A 21,718-nucleotide genomic window follows, 5' to 3' on the forward strand; every position below is an offset into this window, starting at 1 on the left:
AAGATTTCTAGGATAGTGGGGTTTCCCTTCTGCCCATTCAAAGAGTTGACAGAGACACATCACCACCAATATTGCTTGACCCTCAGCCATTTAATGCTGCACCAAGTCTTAATTTTCTGGACGCAGGACTTCTGCCTCTCAATCGGGGGGAAGTCCCACCTTCGAAGGCTGCTGGCCAATCTCATTAACTGGCAGTTCCCTAGACCCTGCAGCGTCAGAATCTTCTGTAGACAGCACTAAATAGGGAACCTTCATTTCTGGAGGAAACAAAAATTGTAATTTTTGTTTGGTTTCTTGTTGGGACTTCACCCTCCCTGCCAAGAATAGCAGATTTAATCTGGTAGGAAGCAGTCGTCCCATTAGGAGCTCTGCTGGGGCAACACCTGTTGTTATGCGCAGTATGGTCCTGTAATCTAGTTTGATTTCTCTCTCCCTCCATGATATCTTAAATCATGATCTAACTGAATGACAGGTCAGGCCACAGTGGGTGAAAGACCTATCCCTCTTACTATTTTGCTAATAGCCCCTGAATTCTAACAGCATTGGCAGTGGGATGCTGACTGTGAGCATTTAATCAATTCTATTAGAAGTACTGTGATCAAAAATGAAAGGAATGTGACTAAATGTCTACCATCTCAAAGCTGTCCAAGCCCAGATGATGTATAAAAACAAAAGCAAAATACTAAAGATGCTAAAAATCTGAAATTAAAATGCTGGAAATACTCAGCAGGTCAGGCTGCATCTGTGGAGAGTCAAAGTTAACAGACTGGATTTTCCTGAGTTGGAAAGACTTCACATACCTTTAAAAGCGACGAGTGGGACCTGGTTTCCATGGCTGCTGATGGTTTTTTCCTCATACCATTTGATGACAGGTGATAAGATGCAGTTCACACGTGTCAGATACCATTAGAGAATATGGGATTCTGGAAATCACTGCTAGTAAAGGACATGCCATTATTGGAAATTGTGTTTTGCTGAAGCTCTGCCCTAATGTCTCGACCATAGCCTGGGTAGTCATGGAGCCCATGTGGTGGGCATCCATTAAAAACATAGAACCCATAAAGGGCCCTGCAAAGTCATGCACCCAAGGCCTGCCAGGCCATTCCCACGGGGAGACTGAGGAGAGAAATTTTTGATTTTTCTGGCACAGGTCACATCACCTCACCATGTCTCTGGTGTCAGAGTCAAGATGGCCACTGGACGTAACTCCTCACCAGCATTTTCATTTTTCATACTCCTAAGAGAGCATTGTGCAGTTCTGCTAATATTGGATGTCATCCTGAGGTCAGAACAATTACTAGGACCCCCAAAAGAATGATCCTGTCCTCAACACTAAGTTAATCTCCCTTTCTGAGGTCGGGTTTCATTTCTTCAGAGGGTCACCTTGGAATTCCCTGTGAAGGATCATGAGCCTTATCTTAGATGTGGCTGGATCTTTTTGGACCCAGGTTTTAATCAGCTTTGTTTTAGTTAAAGTTTATTAATTAGTGTCACATGTAGGCTTACATTAACACTGCAATGAAGTTACTGTGAAAAGCCCCCAGCATCTGTTCGGGTACACTAAGGGAGAATTTTGCATGGCCAATGCACCTAACTCGCACATCTTTCAGACTGTGGGAGGAAACCTGAGCACCCGGGGGAAACCCATGTAGGCATGGGGAGGACATGCAGACTCTGCACCAACGGTGACCCAAGCCGGGAATTGAACCCGAGTTCCTGGCGCTGTGAGGCAGCTGTGCTAACCACTGTGCCATTGTGCCATCTTTTGCTGATACTAGCAAAGTCTCCAAAAATTCAGGGTCACCATGACCTCTTCCAATGCTGGCAAAGGACCCAAGCTTGTGAGCAATGGTGGGAGAGGGGATTGGGACTCAAGGCATCAGCATCAGCTATCTAGGATGGTGTTCTAGAAGCTATTCATAGGCTGCCAATAACAAGGTCCAGTGCTGGATCTGGGCAGGGATGATAGAGGGGAATTGCCTTGTCCTCCTTGAAAAGGCACAGAATTTATGATCGGTAACTATAAAAAACGTATACCAAAGGCATATTGCTGGAACATTTTCACACTAAACACGATCACCAACGCTTCTTTCTCAATCTCAGAATACCATTGCATGCGCTTGTCATTTCTTACCTCCATCCATATGGATTCTACATCTTCGGATTCAAGTTAATTTCTTGCTTATTGCACTTACTTCATCTCGTAAAAACAAAGCTACCCTATCACTATTTCCTTTCTGCCTGTCCTTACGAAAGGTCACAAACCCTGAATATTTAATTCACAGGTTTGATCTCCTTGTAACCTTGGCTTTGTAATGGCTATAAGATTGTACCCATTAACCTCAATTTATACTATTAATTCATTATCTTGTGTGAATACTAAAGTAAAGAGCTATTCGTCTTTTTACCATATTCCCTCCTTTGTCCCTATTTACAACTTTTTAAAATGTTCCGGTCACACTCTGGGTATCATTACTTAAATAGTTGCCTTGCAATGCTGCCATATCCCTTTGCTTTGTAAGCTGACATATACCATGGAATGCTGGAAATATTCAGCAGGTCAGGCAGAGTTAATGTTTCAAGTTGATGACCTTCATCATAACACAAGAACGCAGGATCATCAGTCTGAAACCTGGTTATGAGTTCAAGCTCCACACCTTACTACTGGAAGGACGTGGAGTCTCTGGAAAGGGTGCAGAGGAGGTTTACCAGGATGTTGCCTGGCATGGAGGGGCTGGGTTACGAGGAAAGGTTGGAGAAACTGGGACTATTCTCCTTGGAAAGGCGGAGATTGAGGGGGGACATGATAGAGGTATATAAGATACTGAAGGGAATAGATAGAGTTAATAGTGAGAGACTGCTCCCTAGACTGGGTACAAACACGAGAGGTCATGATTTAAGGGTGAGGGGGGAGAGATATAATTTGGAAGTGAGAGGAAGGTTCTTTACGCAGAGAGTTGTGGGGGTATGGAACGCGCTACCGAGTAGGGTGGTGGAGGCAGGAACGTTGGACTCGTTTAAGGTTCAGTTAGATAGGCACATGAGTGAAACAAGGATGGAGGGTTATGGTAGGGGCTATTAAATAAGGTTAGAACCTCGGGAGACACCGGAAAAGCAGGCTTGTAAGATTAACGTTTTTGTCTTTTTATTCCGCAGGTGGAGGTCCACCTCGTGTCAAACGAGGGGCATGCACACGGTGGGTCGTGCGTGGGCTGCTCTTGGAAGTTCCGGGAGTGGCCTAGTACTTCGTGTCGGTGTGTGTGCTTGATCCTGGACTGGTAGACGGGCGCCGCAACAGCTCGGTGACTAGCACTGCTAGCTGTGCAGATACGTGGATTTGGGCCTGTGTCTGTGGGAGTTTGCGCATTCTCCCTGTGGTTGCGTGGGTTTCCTCCGGGCGCTCCGGTTTCCTCCCACACCCCAAAGATGTGCTCTTAGGCTGATTGGTTTTACCAAATTGACACTATTCTCCCCTGAATCTGGCTAAGTTAGGGGTTCCATTCGTAGACACGCAGGGTAGAATAGGTGTAGGGTGATGCAGCGGCGCGGGTTCATTGGGCCGAAGGGCCTGTTTCCCGTGCTGGGTTGTTCTTTGTTCTTTGTTCACACAAGAGACTTGTTCATAAAAGTGTAGGCTGACATTCCACTGCAGCAGTGATGGTATGCCATCTTTCCGCCGAGACTTAAACCAAGGCTCCACCTGGCCTCTCATCTCAGATGGACATAGAAGATCCGATGGTATTATTTTGAGCAGGAAGCCTTGGCCAAAATCTATTCCTCAATCAACATACAAAAATGAACTATTATGGGTGGCGTGGTGGCACAGTGGTTAGCACTTCTGCCTCACAGCACCAGGGACCTGCGTTCGATTCCTGGCTTGGGTGACTGTGTGGGCCTTGTGTCTGCGTGGGTTTCCTCCAAGTGCTCCGGTTTCCTCCCACAGCCCAAACATGTACGGGTTAGATAGTTTGGCCAAGCTAAATTGCCCCTTTGTGTCAGGGGAACTAGCTAGGGTAAATACATGGGATTATGGGGATAGGGCCTGGTAGTTTGGCCATGCTAAATTGCCCTTAGTGTCAGGGAAACTAGCTAAGGTAAATACATGGGGTTATGGGGATAAGGCCTAGATTCTGGTCAGTGGAGACTCAATGGGCTGAATGGTCTCCTTCTACACTGTAGGATGCTCTGATTCTATGTTCATTCCCACATGGCTGATTGTGAGAAATTGTGTACAAAATGGCCATTGTATTTCATACGTTACAACGATGGCTACATTTCAAAAGTAGTTCATTTGCTGTAATGTTCTTTGGGGAAAAATGCTATCAAAATGTACTCTTTCTTTTCTGATCTAATATTTGTCTTTTTTTTATTCATTTATGGAATCTGGGCATCGCTGGCTGGGTCAGCATTCATTGCTCATCCCTAAGGGAATTTAAAAGTTAACTACATTGCTGTGGCTGTGGAGTCATATACAGGCCAGATCAGGAAGGATGGCAGATTTCCTACCCTAAAGGACATTAGTGAACTAGATGAGTTTTTGTAACAACGGTTCCATGGTCATCACCAAATTTTGAATTCCAGATTTTTATTAAATTCAAATTTCACCCTCTGCTGTGGTGGGATTTGAACCCAGGTCCCAAGAGTGTTACTAACAAGCTCTGGATTACTAGTTGAGTAACAATACCACTACACCACTACCTCCCTCTGATTGTTATTGTTTTACTATTTGTGAGACCTTTCTATGTGAGAAGTGTCTGCCACATTTCCTACATTACTATTGTGACATCTTTTTTGATATTTAAAGTGTGAGGAATTTTAATATGTTCAAATCAAGACACTTAATTTATCAGCCACTTCAAGAGTATTTAAGTCTCCTTGATCAATCCAAGGCCACAGTGCCCTTGGACCTGACAAAGTGTGGTGTGCGTTCAGCACTTAGTTCAAATAGCCCTACTGAGTTCAGATTTTCCTTCTATGTGAATCTGTCCCACCCCATATCTGCAAAAATTGAATCTATTGTAATTAGGGATGGGTCTTATGCATCCAGGCTCCACTTGTCAGTTTTAAAGGTATGTGAAGCCTTCCCAACTTGTAAAAATTCACAGATGCAGCCTGACCTACTGAACATTTCCAGCATTTTCTGTTTTCATTTCAGATTTTCAGCATCCGATCTACATTATAATCTGTGAGTTTCATATTAAGAGGAACTAATCACCCCAAAAAGAGCTTTTGACACTCAATGGTAAATCCCTTTCAAAATGGAGTTGGTCAAATTATTTATTGGTGGGATCATTAAAGCTCCCAATCTCCTCTTCATTCAGCCATTGCATCCCCATTAATCCTAGGTAGGTTTTTGCTACTTGGATTGTCATTGGAACATTGCTATAATCTTTAAAATACACCATATTAATGGAAGTTGTTTCATCTGAGTTTCTTGGTTTTATCTTCTGTCATCTGTGACAGCATTGTTGAACAATTTATTCTCATAAATTTGCTTTAGTTGCAACCTCAATTGTTTACATTAAGTCTTTTTAAAACATTGTGTTCCTGAATCCCAGATCATGTTCAACTTGATCATTATGTGATTTTTAAATTCCAGGGTTAATGTAACTTCTGTTTGCCATACATTATCTAGGAATTGCCTCTCATTGGTATGCTGGGTGCAAGGTGTTAGATGCTAAGAATTATATTAAACAACAGTTAAAAGGTCAGTAAGAAAGTTTATTATAAAATTTTAAAACTATCCCTGACCCATTTTCTGTATTTTTCTTCTTTAGGTTGTCTTTGATTTGAGTTAGTTTATTATTGTCACATGTATTAGTATACAGTGAAAAGTATTGTTTCTTGCGTGCTATACAGACAAAATATATCATTCATGAAGAAGGAAGGGAGAGAGTGCAGAATGTAGTGTTACAGTCATAGCTGGGGCATAGGGAGAGGTCAACTTAATGAAAGATAGGTCCATTCAAAAGTCTGATGGCAGGAGGGATGAAGCTGTTTTTGAGTCGGTTGGTACATGACCTTAGGCTTTTGTATCTTTCTCCTAATGGAAGAAGGTGGAAGAGAGGATGTCAGGGGTGCATGGGGTCCTTGATCATGCTGGTTGCTTTTCTGAGTCAATGGATGGGAGGCTGGTTTGTGTGATGGACTGGGCTTCATTCACAACCCTTCGTGCCAATTGTCAAATTTAGTTTTTGCAAGGATGAGTGCTTAAGCCCAAGTACTTTACAATTATTGTCAATGACTTAGATAAAGGAACCAAATAATGCACCCAACTTTGATGCTGATACAAAGCTAGGAGAACTTAAAAAAGATTGCAAACGATTACAGAACAGTTAAAAGGATGGCAGATAGAATATAATGTGGGAAGTGCATAATTATCCATTTTGATAGAAGAATAGGAAAGCAGAATATATCTTTTAAAAGTCTAAATGTTGGTATGCTGGGAGATTCAGCAGCTCGTGTACACAAATCATGTTGTTTGTTGTAGCTACATGTAAACTTTAAGGAAAGCAAATGAAATTATTTCAAATTATTGCAAAGATCTTGGAGTATGAGTGTGAGGAAGTTGTGCTGCAATTAGGTAGTGCTTTGGTAAGAGCACATTTGGAGGGCTGCGTACAGTTTTGGTCTCCTTACCAAGAAAAGATATACTTGCTTTGGAGGGAGTGCAATGAAGGTTCACTAGAATGATCTCTGGGATGAGAGGGCTTTCCCGTCAGGAGAGATTGAGTTGAATGGGGTTAATTTCTCTGGATTTGGAAGAATAAGAGGCAATCTCACTGAGGTGTAGAAAGTTCTTAAAGGGGCTTGACAGAATAGGTGAGGCATCTTCATAGGCAGTCACTTAGCGTCAAGGGTGACTTGCTTCCACACTGAAAGGAGTCCACAGGTAACTGAGGAGTCAAATGTGTGACCTACAGTCTCTGTCACAGGTGAAGAAGATGATGGTTGGAGGAGGGAGTGGGTGAGGTGTCTGGGTCGCAGACAGTGGTTGGAGAAGAGAGTGGGTGAAGTGCCCGGGTTACAAGTGGTGATTGGAGGAGACAGTGGGTGAGGTGCCTGGGTTACAGGCGGTAGTTGGAGGCAGTGGGTGGAGTGCCTGGGTATAAGTGATGATTGGAGGAGGGAGTGGGTGAGGTGCCCAGGTTATAGGCAGTGTTTGGAGGAGGGAGTGGGTGAGATGCCCGGGTTACAGACAGTGATTGGAGGAGGAAGTGGGTGATGTGCCCAGGTTACAGACAGTGATTGGAGGAGGAAGTGGGTGATGTGCCCAGGTTATAGGTGGTGTTTGGAGGAGGGAGTGGGTGAGGTGCCCGGGTTACAGACAGTGATTGGAGGAGGAAGTGGGTGATGTACCCAGGTTACAGACAGTGCTTGGAGGAGGAAGTGGATGAGGTGGCCAGGTTATAGGCGGTGGTTGGAGGAGGGAGTGGGTGAGGTGCCTGGGTTGCCACATGTTTTTGTTAGCTGTTGTGCTTGGCTTCAGCTTGCTCTCTATGATGAAACTTCCTGAATGTTTTCTCACTATTTTGGGCAATATCGGATCAGGGATTTTCAAGTGTCAGTGAGGATGTTACACTTTGTGGGTGTCCTTGAATCATTTCATCTGCCCTCCTGGGGTTTGCTTGCTGTGTTGAAGCTCTGAGTAGAGTATTTGTTTCAGGAGTCTCATGTCAGACATATGGATGATGTGGCCTACCTAGCAGAGCTGATCAAATGTAGTCAATGCTTTGATGCTGGGGATGTTGGCCCTAGCAAGAACACTGAGGCTGGTGCGCCTAACCTGCTAAAGTTTATTCATTAGTGTCACAAGGCTTAGATTGACACTGCAATGAATTTACTGTGAAAATCCCTTAGTTGCCACACCCTGGCACCTGTTTGGGTACACTGAGGGAGAATTTAGCATGGCCAATGCACCTAACCTTTTGGCCTGTGGGAGGAAACCCACACAGACATGGGAAGAATGTGCAGACTCCACACAGACAGTGACCCAAGGCAGGAATTGAATCTGGTCCTTGGGGCAGCTGTACTAACCACTATACCACAGTGCCACTTGCCATACTTCTCCAGGGTTTTGTGTTGCCTGCTGTATGTGGTTCACATCTCTGAGCCATATAGGAGGCTAGGTATTCCTGCCATTCTGTAGATCATGAGTTTGGTGCTGGGTCTGGGGTCCCAGTCTTCAAACACTCTCTTCTCAAGTGATCCAAGGTTGCACTAACACACTGAAGGCAGTGTTGAATCTTGTATGGGGAGGGAGGGGTTGCATTGTTATGTAGCATGTATAGGTTGGTAGAGAAAATCTGTCTTATAGATGTTAATTGTAAGGCCTATGCTCTCATACACACCAGTGAAGGTGTTGACAATGGCTTGGAGCTCGGCCTCCCAAGTGTGCACAAATGCAAGCATTGTCTGCATGTTGTAGTTCAATGACAGAGGCTGAGACAACCATGGATCTGGCCTGCAGGTGGCAGAGGTTGAAATGGTGACACAATTCTGCAATATCCTTGCCTTAACCTACATAAGACATTGTTCTGTAGCTTAGCTCCACTCCAGCAGGGAGCTTGTTGAGAGTGGGATGGAGCTTTGAACAAGGAAGGTTGCGAAGAGTGTCAATGTAATGTCACAGCCTCACTTGATACCAGTCTGAATGTGATTTGGGTCTGTGATGGATCCATAGGTCAGGATTGCAGCTAGCATATAATCGTGGAGCAGGTGGAAGATAATGACAAACCTTTGGGGGCAGACAGAACAAAGGAGGATGCTCTGTAATCCCTTATGTTTGACAGCGTTGAAGGGCTTTCTGAGGTTATGTACAATGTTTGGTTCTGTTCCCTGCATTTCTGTTGTAGTTGCTGGAAAAAAGGCCATGGAGGCAAATGGGGAGTCTAGAACTAAAGGTTAAAGTCTCAGGATGAGAGGCTTGACATTGAAGAAGAAGGTTGTGAGTTTTTGGATTTCCGTGTCCTAGAGAGCTATGATCTGCAATCAATGAGTATAACTGAGCTCAATGGATTTTTGTGCATTAAGGCAATCAAGCAAATAGGAAAATGGGATTGATGTAAAAATTCAACCCGAACCTTACTGAATGGCAGAGAGACTCAAGTGGCCATTTGGCCTATTCCTGCTTCTATTCATTGTTATTAAACCATTAAACCATTCAGGACGTCCTTCGGTTGTGAGAGGCATTACATAAATGCTAGCTTTTTTTGTGTATGAAGAAAAGGTGTACTAAAATAATGCTCAGCCACCACAGACAGATTGGCTACCTCTGTCACTAAGGTGTTGCCAACCATTTGGGGTAGCACAGTGGCACAGTGATTAGCACTACTGTCTCACAGTGCCAGGTTTGATTCCTGGCTTGGGTCACTGTCTGTGTGGACTCTGCACATTTTTCCAGTGCTCCAATTTCCTCCAAAATGTGCGGGTTAGATGCATTAGCCATGTTAAATTGCCCTTTAGTTTCCCAGGATGCTTAGGTTAGAGGGATTAGCAGGGTAAATATGTGGGGTTACAGGGATAGGGCCTGGGTGGGACTGTTATTGTGCAGACTTGATGGGCCAAATGGCCTCCTTCTGCAATGTAGGATTTCTGCACACAGCGTTGCACTTATCTGGTGATTGATGCCAGTCAAGCTAATTTTACTGGATCCAGAATCAGCAGGAATCCATGCTAACCTGTACTGAAGGGCTGGCACTACAACACAGTATTGGTCAGCTCTGACCTTGTGCCTGTCTCAATTTCCTTCTAAGCATATTGCAATATGGACTCAAGGGAATGTTGCAGTGCTTTTAGTTTTCCAAGTTTTTCTGTCTGTTTCCCTAGCTGGAAATGGTGACGCACTTCTTCAATACCCTTACCTTAATTTACAGGAGATCTTGTCTGTTATCTAGAGCTGTGTTGTCCAATAGAAGCTATTGCTTAGTCACAGTTGTGGCAGTGTTTGAACCGCATGCACTAATTTTAGAAGATGTCTTGTATACTCGCAAACAATAAAAGTAAGCATACTTCATATATACAAATAACAAAGAAAAGTACAGCACAAGAACGGGCCCTTTGACCTTCCAAGCCTGTGACGATCATTATGCCCTAATTAAACTAAAACAAAAACCTCTGCTCTTACTCGGACTGAATACCTCTATTTCCTCTCTATTCACGTACTCATCCGGATGCCTCTTAAATGTTGCTAATGTGCCGGCTTCTTGTGTTTAAGCTTATTTATTAGTGCCACAAGTAGGTTTACATTAACATCACAATGAAATTATTGTGAGAATCGCCAAGTCGCCACACACTGGCACCTGTTCGGGTGCACTAAGGGAGAATTTAGCATGGCCAGTGCACCTAACCAGCACGACTTTCGGACTGTGGGAGGAAACCAGAGCACCCGGAGGAAACCCACACAGACATGGGGAGAACATGCAGACTCTGCACACATAGTCACCCAAGCTAGGAATCAAATCTAGGTCTCTGGTGCTGTGAGGCAGCAGTGCTAACCACTGTGCTGCCCAGTGCGATCCAGGCACCCACCACTCTCTACGTGAAAAACTTCCCCGCACATCTCCCTTAAAGTTTCCTCCTCTCATGGTGAATCTGTGTCCCTTTGTAATTGACACTTCCACCCTGGGAAAAAGCCTCTGACTATCCACCCTGTCTGTGCCTCTCACAATTTTGTAGACCTCTATTAGGTTTCCCCTCAGCCTCTGTCTTTCCAGTGAAAAAACCCTAGTTTATTCAACCTCTCCTCATAGTCAATGTGCTTGAGACCAGGCAACATCCTGGTGAAAAATCTAATGCAATTCGGTATCAAGAAAGTAAAACACTTGTGACTTTCAAAAAACACCTTCCCTTTATTAACAAACACACAAAATAGTTAAGTTCACATGCTGTGAAGATATTATTAAGATGAATTGATCAACAAAGATTTTACTAATCAAAAATGCAATTACCACATCTGGATTCCCAATTAGTTACATGTAGCAATTGGCTAATGTATTTGACAAGACTCAACCTAGATGAAATCTGAATGCTAGTTGACCTCCTGTAGCTCAAAAGCCTGTACTGGTATGCCTTACCTCTTCTTTGGGAACAATAGTTCAGGCATATGGATTTGACCAAAATGAAGTCTCCTTCAGAAGGAATCAAACTCTGCTTGTCTGGGGGAAAAGAGGGTAAGTTTCCCTTATTGCTCAAGGTGGTGTTATCAATTACACATATTTAAACAGGAAATGAGTAATTAAACTGAATGTTGGTCCTCTAGAGAATATGATTGGGGCATTAATAGTTGAATAATCATGCTCACTGGAACGGTTAAAAGATTCAATTTATCAGAAAAATAATACACACTGCTAGCTATGAGCAAGTACCCAAATGCACAAACTGTATGTTCTCAGTTCTCAGGCAGAAACATCACAGGTGTCAACCCTCACAGACTGTAAAACAATGTGGGACTGTTCTTCAATTTGTTCAGACAACTAGATGGCCTAAAGATAACATATGGAGCCAATACTGTTCACTGCTTTAACATAGGGTTTATCTGTCAAATCTCCCTGGCCTGAAGGAATTCATCAAGCACCAGGGGCCTTAGACATGGGGAGGATAATTGATATCTACAAATCAGACACAAGTTGTTGTGTCAAGGACCAGTTAGCATATTCAAGCCTTTGCACTAACTGAATATTATAATCAGGTAGACATACACATGTTGTGATTGGTTAATAGTAGTCATATCTTATGCATGATGTAAACCTAATCAATACTTCTGAGCAGATAAAGCTAACTTCTATACAAATGTACAAGTCTGATTGATATATGCTAATTATTTGTAATCAAATCTGGAAGTATAACAGTTTGTGTAACTCTGTACCCAGTGCTCTGGACTGCACCACCAGCTAGCGCGTTGGTGCCATTGCTATAACTCATAAATAAAAGGCCAATTTTAAAACTGTGAAATTTTTCATTTGGTCACTTGAGGGGAACAAAGCAGCTGACCATCACAGCACCACAACAATAGATAATACAGAATTAATAGAAAATAATGAAATGAACAGATGTTTTGATTCTGTATTCACAATAAAGGAAGGATTCTATACAAGAATTATTCCAGTAATAGTTGTAAATCAGGAGGTGGAGGGGATAGAGGAACTTGTTGAAATTACAATCACTAAGGAAGCAGAACTGAGCAAACTGATGGAGTTGCAAGCTGACAACGGTTTGGGTCCTGATGAACTTTGACCTAGGATCTTAAGTAGCCAATGAGATAGCAGGTGCATTGGTGTAAATTTTCCAAGTTTTGTTAGATTCTGGAAAGATTCTATAAGACTGGAAAGTAGCAAGTATAACCCCTCTATTGAAGACAGGAGGGAGGCAGAAAACAGGAAATCATAGACTAGTTATCTTGACATCTGTCATGGGGAAAGTCATAGAATCATGGAAACCCTACAGTGCAGAAAGAGGCTGTTTGGCCCATTGAGTCTGCACCGACCACAATCCCACCCAGGCCCTTCTCCCATATCCCTACATATTTACCCACCAGTCCCTCTAACCTACACATCTCAGGACCCTAAAGGGCAATTTCTTAGCATGGCCAATCAACCTAACCCGCATGTCTTTGGACTGTAGGAGGAAACAGGAGCACCTGGAGGAGACCCATGCAGATACAAGGAGAATGTGCAAACTCCACACAGACAGTGATGCAAGCCGGGAATCAAACCCAGGTCACTGGAGCTGTGAAGCAGCAGTGCTAACCACTGTGCTATCGTGCCACCCTTAAATATTAGAATTGATCATTAAAGAAGTTATAGCTGGGCAGTTAGATAAACTCAATGTAATTGGAAAGAATCAGCATGGTTTTATGAAAGGGAAATTATGTTTACCAATTTATTAGAGTTCCTTGAAGGGGCGACATGTGCTGTGGCTAGATGGGAGTTTGTAGGCATGCTGTATTTGATTTCTAGAAAGCATTTGCTAAGATGCCACATCAAATGTTATTGCATAAGATAAAAGCTCATGCTGTAAGGGATAACATATTAGCCTGGATTGAAAGTTGACTGACTGGCAGACAAAAGAGTGTATGCATTAATGGGTCTTTGTATGATTGGCAGGGTGCAAAAGGTGGAGTCCCGCAGGGGTCTGTGCTGGGGCCTTCAACTTTTTACAATTTACATCAATGAGTTGGATGAGTAGGTATGAAGACAGGCAACACAAAGATAGTAGGGAAGTATGGTGTGAACAAGACATACGAAGTTTGTAGACGGATATAGGTAGGTTGAATGAATAGGGAAAAAATCTGACAGTTGGAATATAATGGGGGAAAGTATGAAGTTGTTCACTTTGGCATGAAGAATAAAAAGGTACAGTATTTCTTAAATGGAGTCTGGGGTGCAGAGGGATTTAAGTATTTTCATGCATGAGTCTATCATGAACCATGCTGATGTCACTTTGCAAGGGTGTCCCTACTTGAATCTGAGATTCATGGTGATGTATATTTTTGTTCTTGGAATGGTGAGAGGAGTCATGCGAAACCCCAGTGAGAAGAACCAGCCCAGTCATCATATAACAACTATTAAAAACTATTTATTAAATTAAAGACAATAGAGAAACAGCATCCAAATTGAATGAATCTATAAGTCAAATCCAGCTTATAATTACCGTGCAATACGAAGTTGAGGATTAAGTCTGGGAAACCTCATTTTCTGGTACAGTGAATACATTTAAATTGCCTTTGCAAATGTTTCTGCACTGCCTTGGCACTAAGACTTAGATGTGGGCCTAGCCTCCTGGTTGTAGATTTTAAACTGACCTCTCGGCTGCTAGATGTGAATTCATCTCTCAGCTGTGAGATGCAACCTGGCCTCCCTGCTGGCTAACATATTCCTCTTTGATTCATCATTTTATGTATTTGGCTATCTGCGCTTCTCAAATTCTGTGATTCTAGAAATTAGCATGAGTGTATCTCCACTGATCACTCAGTCATCTAGGTGAGCTGTTTCTTACCAGTAGGGCGATTTATACCTAGTTCTGTCTAGATACCTGCTAATCTTGTTTAATCAAATGACATTAAAAACTCAGCTAATGTTCTGGGGACCCGGGTTTGAATCCCGCCATGGCAAATGGCGGAATTTGAATTCAATAATAAATGTCTGGAACTAAGAATCTATTGATGACCATGAAACCATTGTCGATTGTCGGAAAAACCCATCTTGTTCACTAATGTACTTTAGGGAAGAAAATCTGCCATCCTTATCCAGTCTGGCCAACTTGTGACTCCAGAGCCACAAGCAATGTGGTTGACTCTTGGCTGCCCTCTGAACAAGGGCAACTATGGATGGGCAATAAATGCTGGCCAGCCAGTGATGCCCATGTACTTCAAGTGAATATAAAATCTTGTAACTGGGAAAATCATATCTTTTGAATTTCCTTTGAATGCTAACTGTTGCTGTCACTAGGCAGGTTTCTCCCTGTTGCTGGGCAGGGCGCATTCTATCATGTCTTGATAAATTCATGTTACTGTTGTTATTAGGCAAATCCTAATGACAAGTCACAAAACATTCGTATCCAGGTGCAGCAAATTATCAAGGAGGCTAATGAATGCTATCCTTTATTATGAGATGAATTATTCATAAAAGGGTGTTATGCTTCAGTTATACTGGGCATTGATGAGACCACATCTTGAATCCTGTGTGAAGTTTTGGTCTCCTTATTTCAGGAAGGACATAAATATGTTGGAGGCAGTTCAGAGGAGGTTTACTAAATTGATACTTAGAATGAGCGGGTTGCCTTATGATTTTAAGTTGAAAAAGCTGCACTTGTTTCCACTCGAGTTTTGAAGAGTGAAAGGTAACAGGATTGAAGTATGCAAGATGCTGAATGATATTGGAAGCTGGACATTGAAAGGATGTCCCCTCTTGTGGGTGATCCAGAACTAGGAGCTGTTGTTTTAAAATTAGGGTTCACCCTCAAAGGACAGAGATGGAAAGGATTTTTTTCATTCAGAGGTTGTGCAACTTTGGAATTCTGCCTCAGATGGTGGAAGCAGGGTCACTGAATATTTTTAAGTTGGAGATAGTTTCTTATTAGGCAAGGGGACCAAAGATTATTGAAGATAGATGGGGAATGTGAAGCTCAACACAAACAGACCAGCCATGATTATATTGAATGGTAGAGCAGGCTGAGGGGCCAAATGGCCTACTTCTGCTCGTATTTCATATGTTTGTGTGTAATTGTGGTTGGTCATATCCCTTCCATCACATGAACTTCTGCCTTCAATGGTCACAGCAAGATCAAGCAGCATTTCATCCCATTTTGAAAATTTTTAATTATTAATAAACAAAAGTGATAAAAGAAAATGGGCTAAAACATGTTTTTTACTCCCTATGACCTTTCTGCCATATTTGCTTGCAGTAGTGTCTCAAGGAAGTTAATCCTAATTCATGGAGACTCCAACAGAGATTGATAATATTACTATGAGGTGACAAGCAATGGTTAAACCATTCTTCCTCTAAATATTATTATGCAGTGATGCTAAATATAATGCATAATTACTTTCTTCATTATATACAAGCATAATTAGCTTCATTATTACATATAATGCATAATTTATTTATCTGTTATATGCAATACATTAGGTTTATTATTATATGTGATACATAGTTTCTCCATTATCTACAATACATAATTTCTCTATTATTTGAAATGCATAATTAATTTCTCCATTATTATATACAATGCAGAATGAGTTCGTTATTATCTGTAATGCAGAATTAGTTTCATTATATACAGTGCATAATTCATATTTCCATTATATGTAATGCCTAATTAGTTTTTTCATCATTATATGCAATGCACAATTACCTTCATTAATATTTGCAATAGATGAGTCATTTCTCCATTACATAGAATGGAAAATTCATTTCTCCACTATTAAATGCAATGTATAATTGACTTCATTATTATATTTCATATTGTTATATACAAAGCATAATGATTTTTTTCCATAATTGTATGTGATGCATAATTAATTTTCTATTATATATAAAACACATAATTATTTTTCTATGATATGCAATGCACAATTACCTTCATTAATATTTGCAATAAATGATTAATTTCTCCATCATATAGAATAGAGAATTAGTCTCCCCGTTATTAAGTGTAACGTATAATTAACTTCATTATTATATTTCATATTATATACAATGCATGATTTTTTTCAATAATTGTATGTTAATTTTCTATTACATAAACACTTATTTTTTCTATTATATGCAACGCACAATTAATTTTCTTTACATATAGCACATACTTTTTATCATATGCAACGCAAAATGAGCTTTATTACTAAATGTAATGCAGGGTGATCATTATTATCATATGCAATGCAGAATTAGATTTTTCATTACTGCACACAATGCTGAATTATATGCAATGTAGCATTAGTTCCCTGGTTATGAGCCTTTGGTGTGTGAAAGTCCAGATTGTTGCAGGCTCTGGGTCTCCTGGTTGTTGGGTACTGAGCCCTGTGTTGTGCGTACCCTTTACCCCTTGACCTTCGCCCAGGCGCTCGTGCGCGGCTCTTGGCTGCTGGCTGATGGATGCTGAGCGTCGCCTGGTCGCTAGTGCCGACACGGCCTGCTCCTTCGCCTCAGCCTCCTCACCCCCGCTCCGCTCAAAACTATGAGAAGAAAGTCCAGGATTCTGCTGTGCTTCGCCTTCCTCTGGGTTCTGGGGATCGCCTACTACATTTATCTGGGCAGCGGGACCGGCCGGAAGGTAAGCTTTGTGTTTTTGTTTGAAAAGCGCCGTCGGTTCGGCACCTGGGCCTCGGGGGAAGATTGCGAGCTGCCGGGATCCGACACTGGGCTCAGTGAGGCACGTTACCCGCTCGGACTCAGAAAGGCACGGAGCTCTCCACTGGAACACACACTTATTCACACTAAACACACGCTATACAAATGGGGACACACTATTCACGCAGCACACACTATATACACAGGAACACAGGCACGGAGCGATCTACTACACTCATTCACACTAAACACAAGGAACACTATACAAATAGGGATACACTTTACACACAGGAGCACACACTTTACACACAAGAACATGGGCACGGAGTTATCTACTGGAACACATACACTCATTCACACTAAACACACAGGAACACACTAGCTATACAAACAGGGACACACACTATAGATACACTATTCACACAGGAGCACACACCATACACATAGGAACACGAGCACGGAGCTATCTACTGGAACACACAAGAACACACTATACAAATAGGGACACACACTATTCACACAGAAGTGCACACAGGAACAAGGACATGGAACTATCTACTGGAACACAAACATACAGTCGTTCACACTAAATGCACAGGAACACACTATACAAATGGGGATACATACTATTCACACAGGAGTGCACACAGGAACAAGGACATGGAACTATACTGGAACACACAAACATTCACTCATTCACGCTAAACACTCAGGAATACATTCAACTATATACACACTCACTAATTCACACTACACACACTATACAAACAAGGACATATAGACACATTATTTACAGAGGAGCATGCACATACTCTACACATGGGACACTATACACACAGGAACATGGGCACAGAGCTATCCACTGGAACTCACAAACATAGATTCACACTATACATGCAGAAACACACTATACACGGAGGAACACTCGTGCACATGCTATTTGCACAGGAACATGCCATACCCACAGGAACACGCACACTACATGCAAGAACAATCATGCGCAAACGCACATTATACACATGAACACTTGCATGCACACAGGAACACCCAAAGACAGGAACATCTCCACACACAGGAACGCTCATAAACTATACAAGCACAGGAACAAGTGCTACACACAAAGAATCACAGAATTTTTACAGTGCAGAAGGAGGCCATTCTGCCCAAGTCTGCACTGGCTCCCTGAACGGTCATTCTATCTAGTCCCATTCTCTTGTTTTTCACTGTAACCTTGCACATTTTTTCTTTTCAATTGGATAGCAATCCAATTCCCTTTTAAAAATGCTATCAAAGCTGCCTCTACCAATCAGGAGTATTGTTCCAGACTCTAACCACTCTGAGTGGAAAAACTTTTCCTCACATCACTTTTACTCCTTTTGCGATTATTTTGAATCAGTGCCCTGTAATTCTTGATGCTCGAGTGGGAATGGTTTCTCGCTATTTATCCTGTCCATACTTCTCAGTATCTTAAATACTTGTGTCAAGTCTCCTCTGTCTTTCTTTCTCCAAGGAAAACTGTTCCAACCTCTTCGATCTATCCTCATAGCTATGACATTTTATCCCTGGAATAATTCTCGGGAATTGTCTCTCCAGTGCCTCCAAATCCTTCCCCGAACTGAGCACACATGAGGCTTAACTAGGGTCTATTACAAGTTCAACATAACCTACTTACCATTGTACTCAATGCCCTGATTAATGCAGTCAAAGGTATTATAAGCTTTATTTACTGTTGTTTCAACATCCCTGCCATTTTGGTTTGATTTGATTTATTATTGTCACATGTATGAGTATACAGTGAAAAGTTTCTTGCATACTATACAGACTAAAGTACATGTACACTGAGGTTCCTCTATTCCTGCACCTCTTGCAGTATTCCCCCTTTATCTTGTACTGTCTCGTTATGTTCTTCCTGCCAGAGTGAATCACCTCATAGTTCTCTGCATTAAACTTTATCTGCCACTTGGCTTCCCAATCCACCAACATGTCTATTTCCTTTGTCCTTTTGAAGTTCAAGGCTATCCTCATCACAGTTAACAGTGTTTCCAATCTCCATATCATCTGCAAATTTTGAAATCATGCTGCCTTCACCACAGTCTATTTCAGTGTGTATCAGGAAGAGGGTCCCAGCAGTGATTCCTGGAGAACTTCGTTATAAACCTTCCAGCCCATTAAAAATTTCCATTTATCACTAAACTGTCACTCAACTAATTTCTTATTAAAGTGCCTACTTTCCTTTTTATTCCATGAGATAGAATTTTGTTCAGAAGTGTGGCACTGCATAAGTCTGAGGTCACACACTGACCAACTCAATAACAGCTTCTGCTCTGCTGCCATCATTTTGTAGGTCCATTTTGAATGGACCTACCTTATATTAAATTGTTCTTTCCCTACTTGTATTACGACTGTAAAACTATATTCTGCACCCTTTTCTTCTGTATGAATGGTATGCTTTGTATAGTGCACAAGAAACAATAATTTTCACTGTATACTAATAAAGTTTTAAAGTTTATTAGTGTCACAAGTAGGCTTACTGTAATGAAGTTACTGTGAAAATCCCCCAGTTGCCACATTCTGGCACCTATTCAGGTACACTGAGGGAGGATTTAGTATGGCTAATGCATCATGACATCTTTCAGAATGTGGGAGGAAACTGGAGCACCTGGAGGAAACCGACACGGGGCGAATGTATAGACTCTGGTGACCCAAGCTGGGAATCGAACTTGGGTCCCTGGTGCTACGATGCAGCAATACTAACCATTGTGCCACTGTGCTGCCTATGTGACAATATATGTAACAATAATAAATCAAATCAAATCTGAAGTTTCCCTACATTGAAGTCAAACTGGCCTATAGTTGCTGGTTTATCCTTGCACCCCTTTTTGAACAAGGGTGTAACGTTCACAATTCTCCAGTTCTCTAGCAGCACCCTTGTCTAAGGAAGACTGGAAGATTATCACTAGTGCATTTACAATATCCACTCTCACTTCCCATAGTACCCTTGAATGCATGAAGTTTTTGGTACTTTATCACTCATACATATTGCACAAACAGAAGCATACATGTGATACATACAGGAACATTTGTACATGTGATACATACAGGAGCACTTATATACGTCACACACACAGGAGCACTTGTACATGCTGTACATACAAGCGTTCGTAGAAAGAACAAAGAACAGGACAGCACAGGAACAGGCCCTTCAGCCCATCAAGCTTGCTCCCACACGAAGCCTTTTTAAACTAAAGACGTTTTGTTCTCTATGTGGTCCACGTCCCTCTATTCCCTATCTATTCATGTATTTGTCAATAAGCCTCTTAAGTGTTGCTATTCTATCTGCATCTACCACCTTCTCTATTAGCATGTTCCAGCCACTTACGACCCCATGTATTTTAAAAAATACTTGCCTCTCACATTACCTTTAATTTTCCCCCTTTTACCTTAAACCTAGTCCCCTGGTAATTGACTTTCCTACCCTGGGAAGAAGACTCCGAGTATCTACGCCTCTCATAATTTTGTAAATATCTTCAAGTTGCCCCTCAGCCTCCGACATTCAAATGAAAACAAACCAAGTTTGTCTAATCTCTCCTCATATACGCCACACACACATGGGAACGCTCGCATGTGGCGCACACGGGAGCACTCGCACACGCAGTAAAACTCATACTACACTCACAAACGAACATTTGGTAGATCACTTAGACATGCATTTATAAAAGGAGATGTATCATACATCTCCATGCATACAGTTAAGCTGAGATACGCACTTTATCGCTGGCACACTCTAAGATGTTTGAAGCACTCATTTGTATGCTTGTAATCATTGGAACACTCAGACTATCTAATCTTTGTGGGAATCATGCAATGTTGTCTCAGATATTAGACCCATTGATATACATCGATTGAAACATTTTCTGGAAACCCGGAACATTGCTCAAATGCTCATTCACTGAAACATTCGGATATTCATTCAGACATCGGTTGCAAAATTCTGACATTTGCTGCAGTACTTCGTTATACACTCGGCAATTTGCTGGAACACTCAGGAATATATTCAATTCGCAGGAGCGTGCACACACACACACACACACACATTCACTGAAATGCTGAGACCTTTGTAGGATCACTTTCGAACATTCAGACCTCGCTGTCACACTTGAGGATTCACTACAACACCTATACGATGAATTGAGCATTATTCTCAGGGCTTTCCAGTTGTATGGGAAGGTGCAATAGATCATACCCAACTACAGTTGTGTTGATGTGATGTAGATTTATATTTTATGTTTCAAATTGACGTGGATTGTTATTACTGTTGAAGTGTGACATTTGTATTTTGGCATTAACATTTCCCTGACTGGCTTTATCATTTTGTAGTTTTGTTGGGGAAAAAAATAGAATTTTTATAAGTTAAATCTGCTTTGGAATTTTCAGATTAGAAGATAACCTTGGGATTAATTTCAAAAATCATTGGTTATACACGAGTACCATTAGCCTGTTTTTCCTAAGTGGCTTGCCCTTGCAAGCCTGTTAAATAGTAAATGTGTTGTAAGTATGTAGACGTGGTTAAATTGATATAAAACCTAAAGGGCTCAATTTTATTCAGCCTTAATATGTTTATCACTAAAATTGAATTCAATCTTGTTTCAGTTGAAAATATTGGCTATTGATACTGTCTCAAAATGTGTTATATTGTTTGAGTGGTATTTTAAGCTGCGAGTGAATTATTACATTCGCTTCAGTTGTGTTTATACACTGAGTGAACCAGGTCTTGGTCTTCCATCAGATATTTAAGTGTACATCTGCCTTGATGGACTTCCCTCCTTTGCCTCTCCAGTCTTCCTCCTTAAGCCCCACAAATAAGCGAAAAGCATAAATGTATTTAAGATTAAATAGAACGAGATAGGTTATGGGTGGCATGGTGGAACAGT

General features: G+C 41.7%; 1 protein-coding gene across 1 annotated transcript in view; it reads left to right on the plus strand.

Moving 5' to 3' along the window:
* Positions 1-16,541: 16,541 nt before the first annotated feature.
* Positions 16,542-21,718, plus strand: part of galnt2 (UDP-N-acetyl-alpha-D-galactosamine:polypeptide N-acetylgalactosaminyltransferase 2) — an 88,298-nt gene continuing 83,121 nt past the window's right edge. The window contains exon 1 of the mRNA XM_080191921.1: positions 16,542-16,770. Within this exon, the coding sequence (XP_080048047.1) occupies positions 16,675-16,770 (96 nt within the window). The 5' untranslated portion in view covers positions 16,542-16,674. The remainder of the gene's footprint in view (positions 16,771-21,718) is intronic.

Source organism: Carcharhinus amblyrhynchos, chromosome 7, assembly GCF_965287045.1.
Source record: "Carcharhinus amblyrhynchos chromosome 7, sCarAmb.v2.hapA, whole genome shotgun sequence".
NCBI lineage: Eukaryota > Metazoa > Chordata > Chondrichthyes > Carcharhiniformes > Carcharhinidae > Carcharhinus > Carcharhinus amblyrhynchos.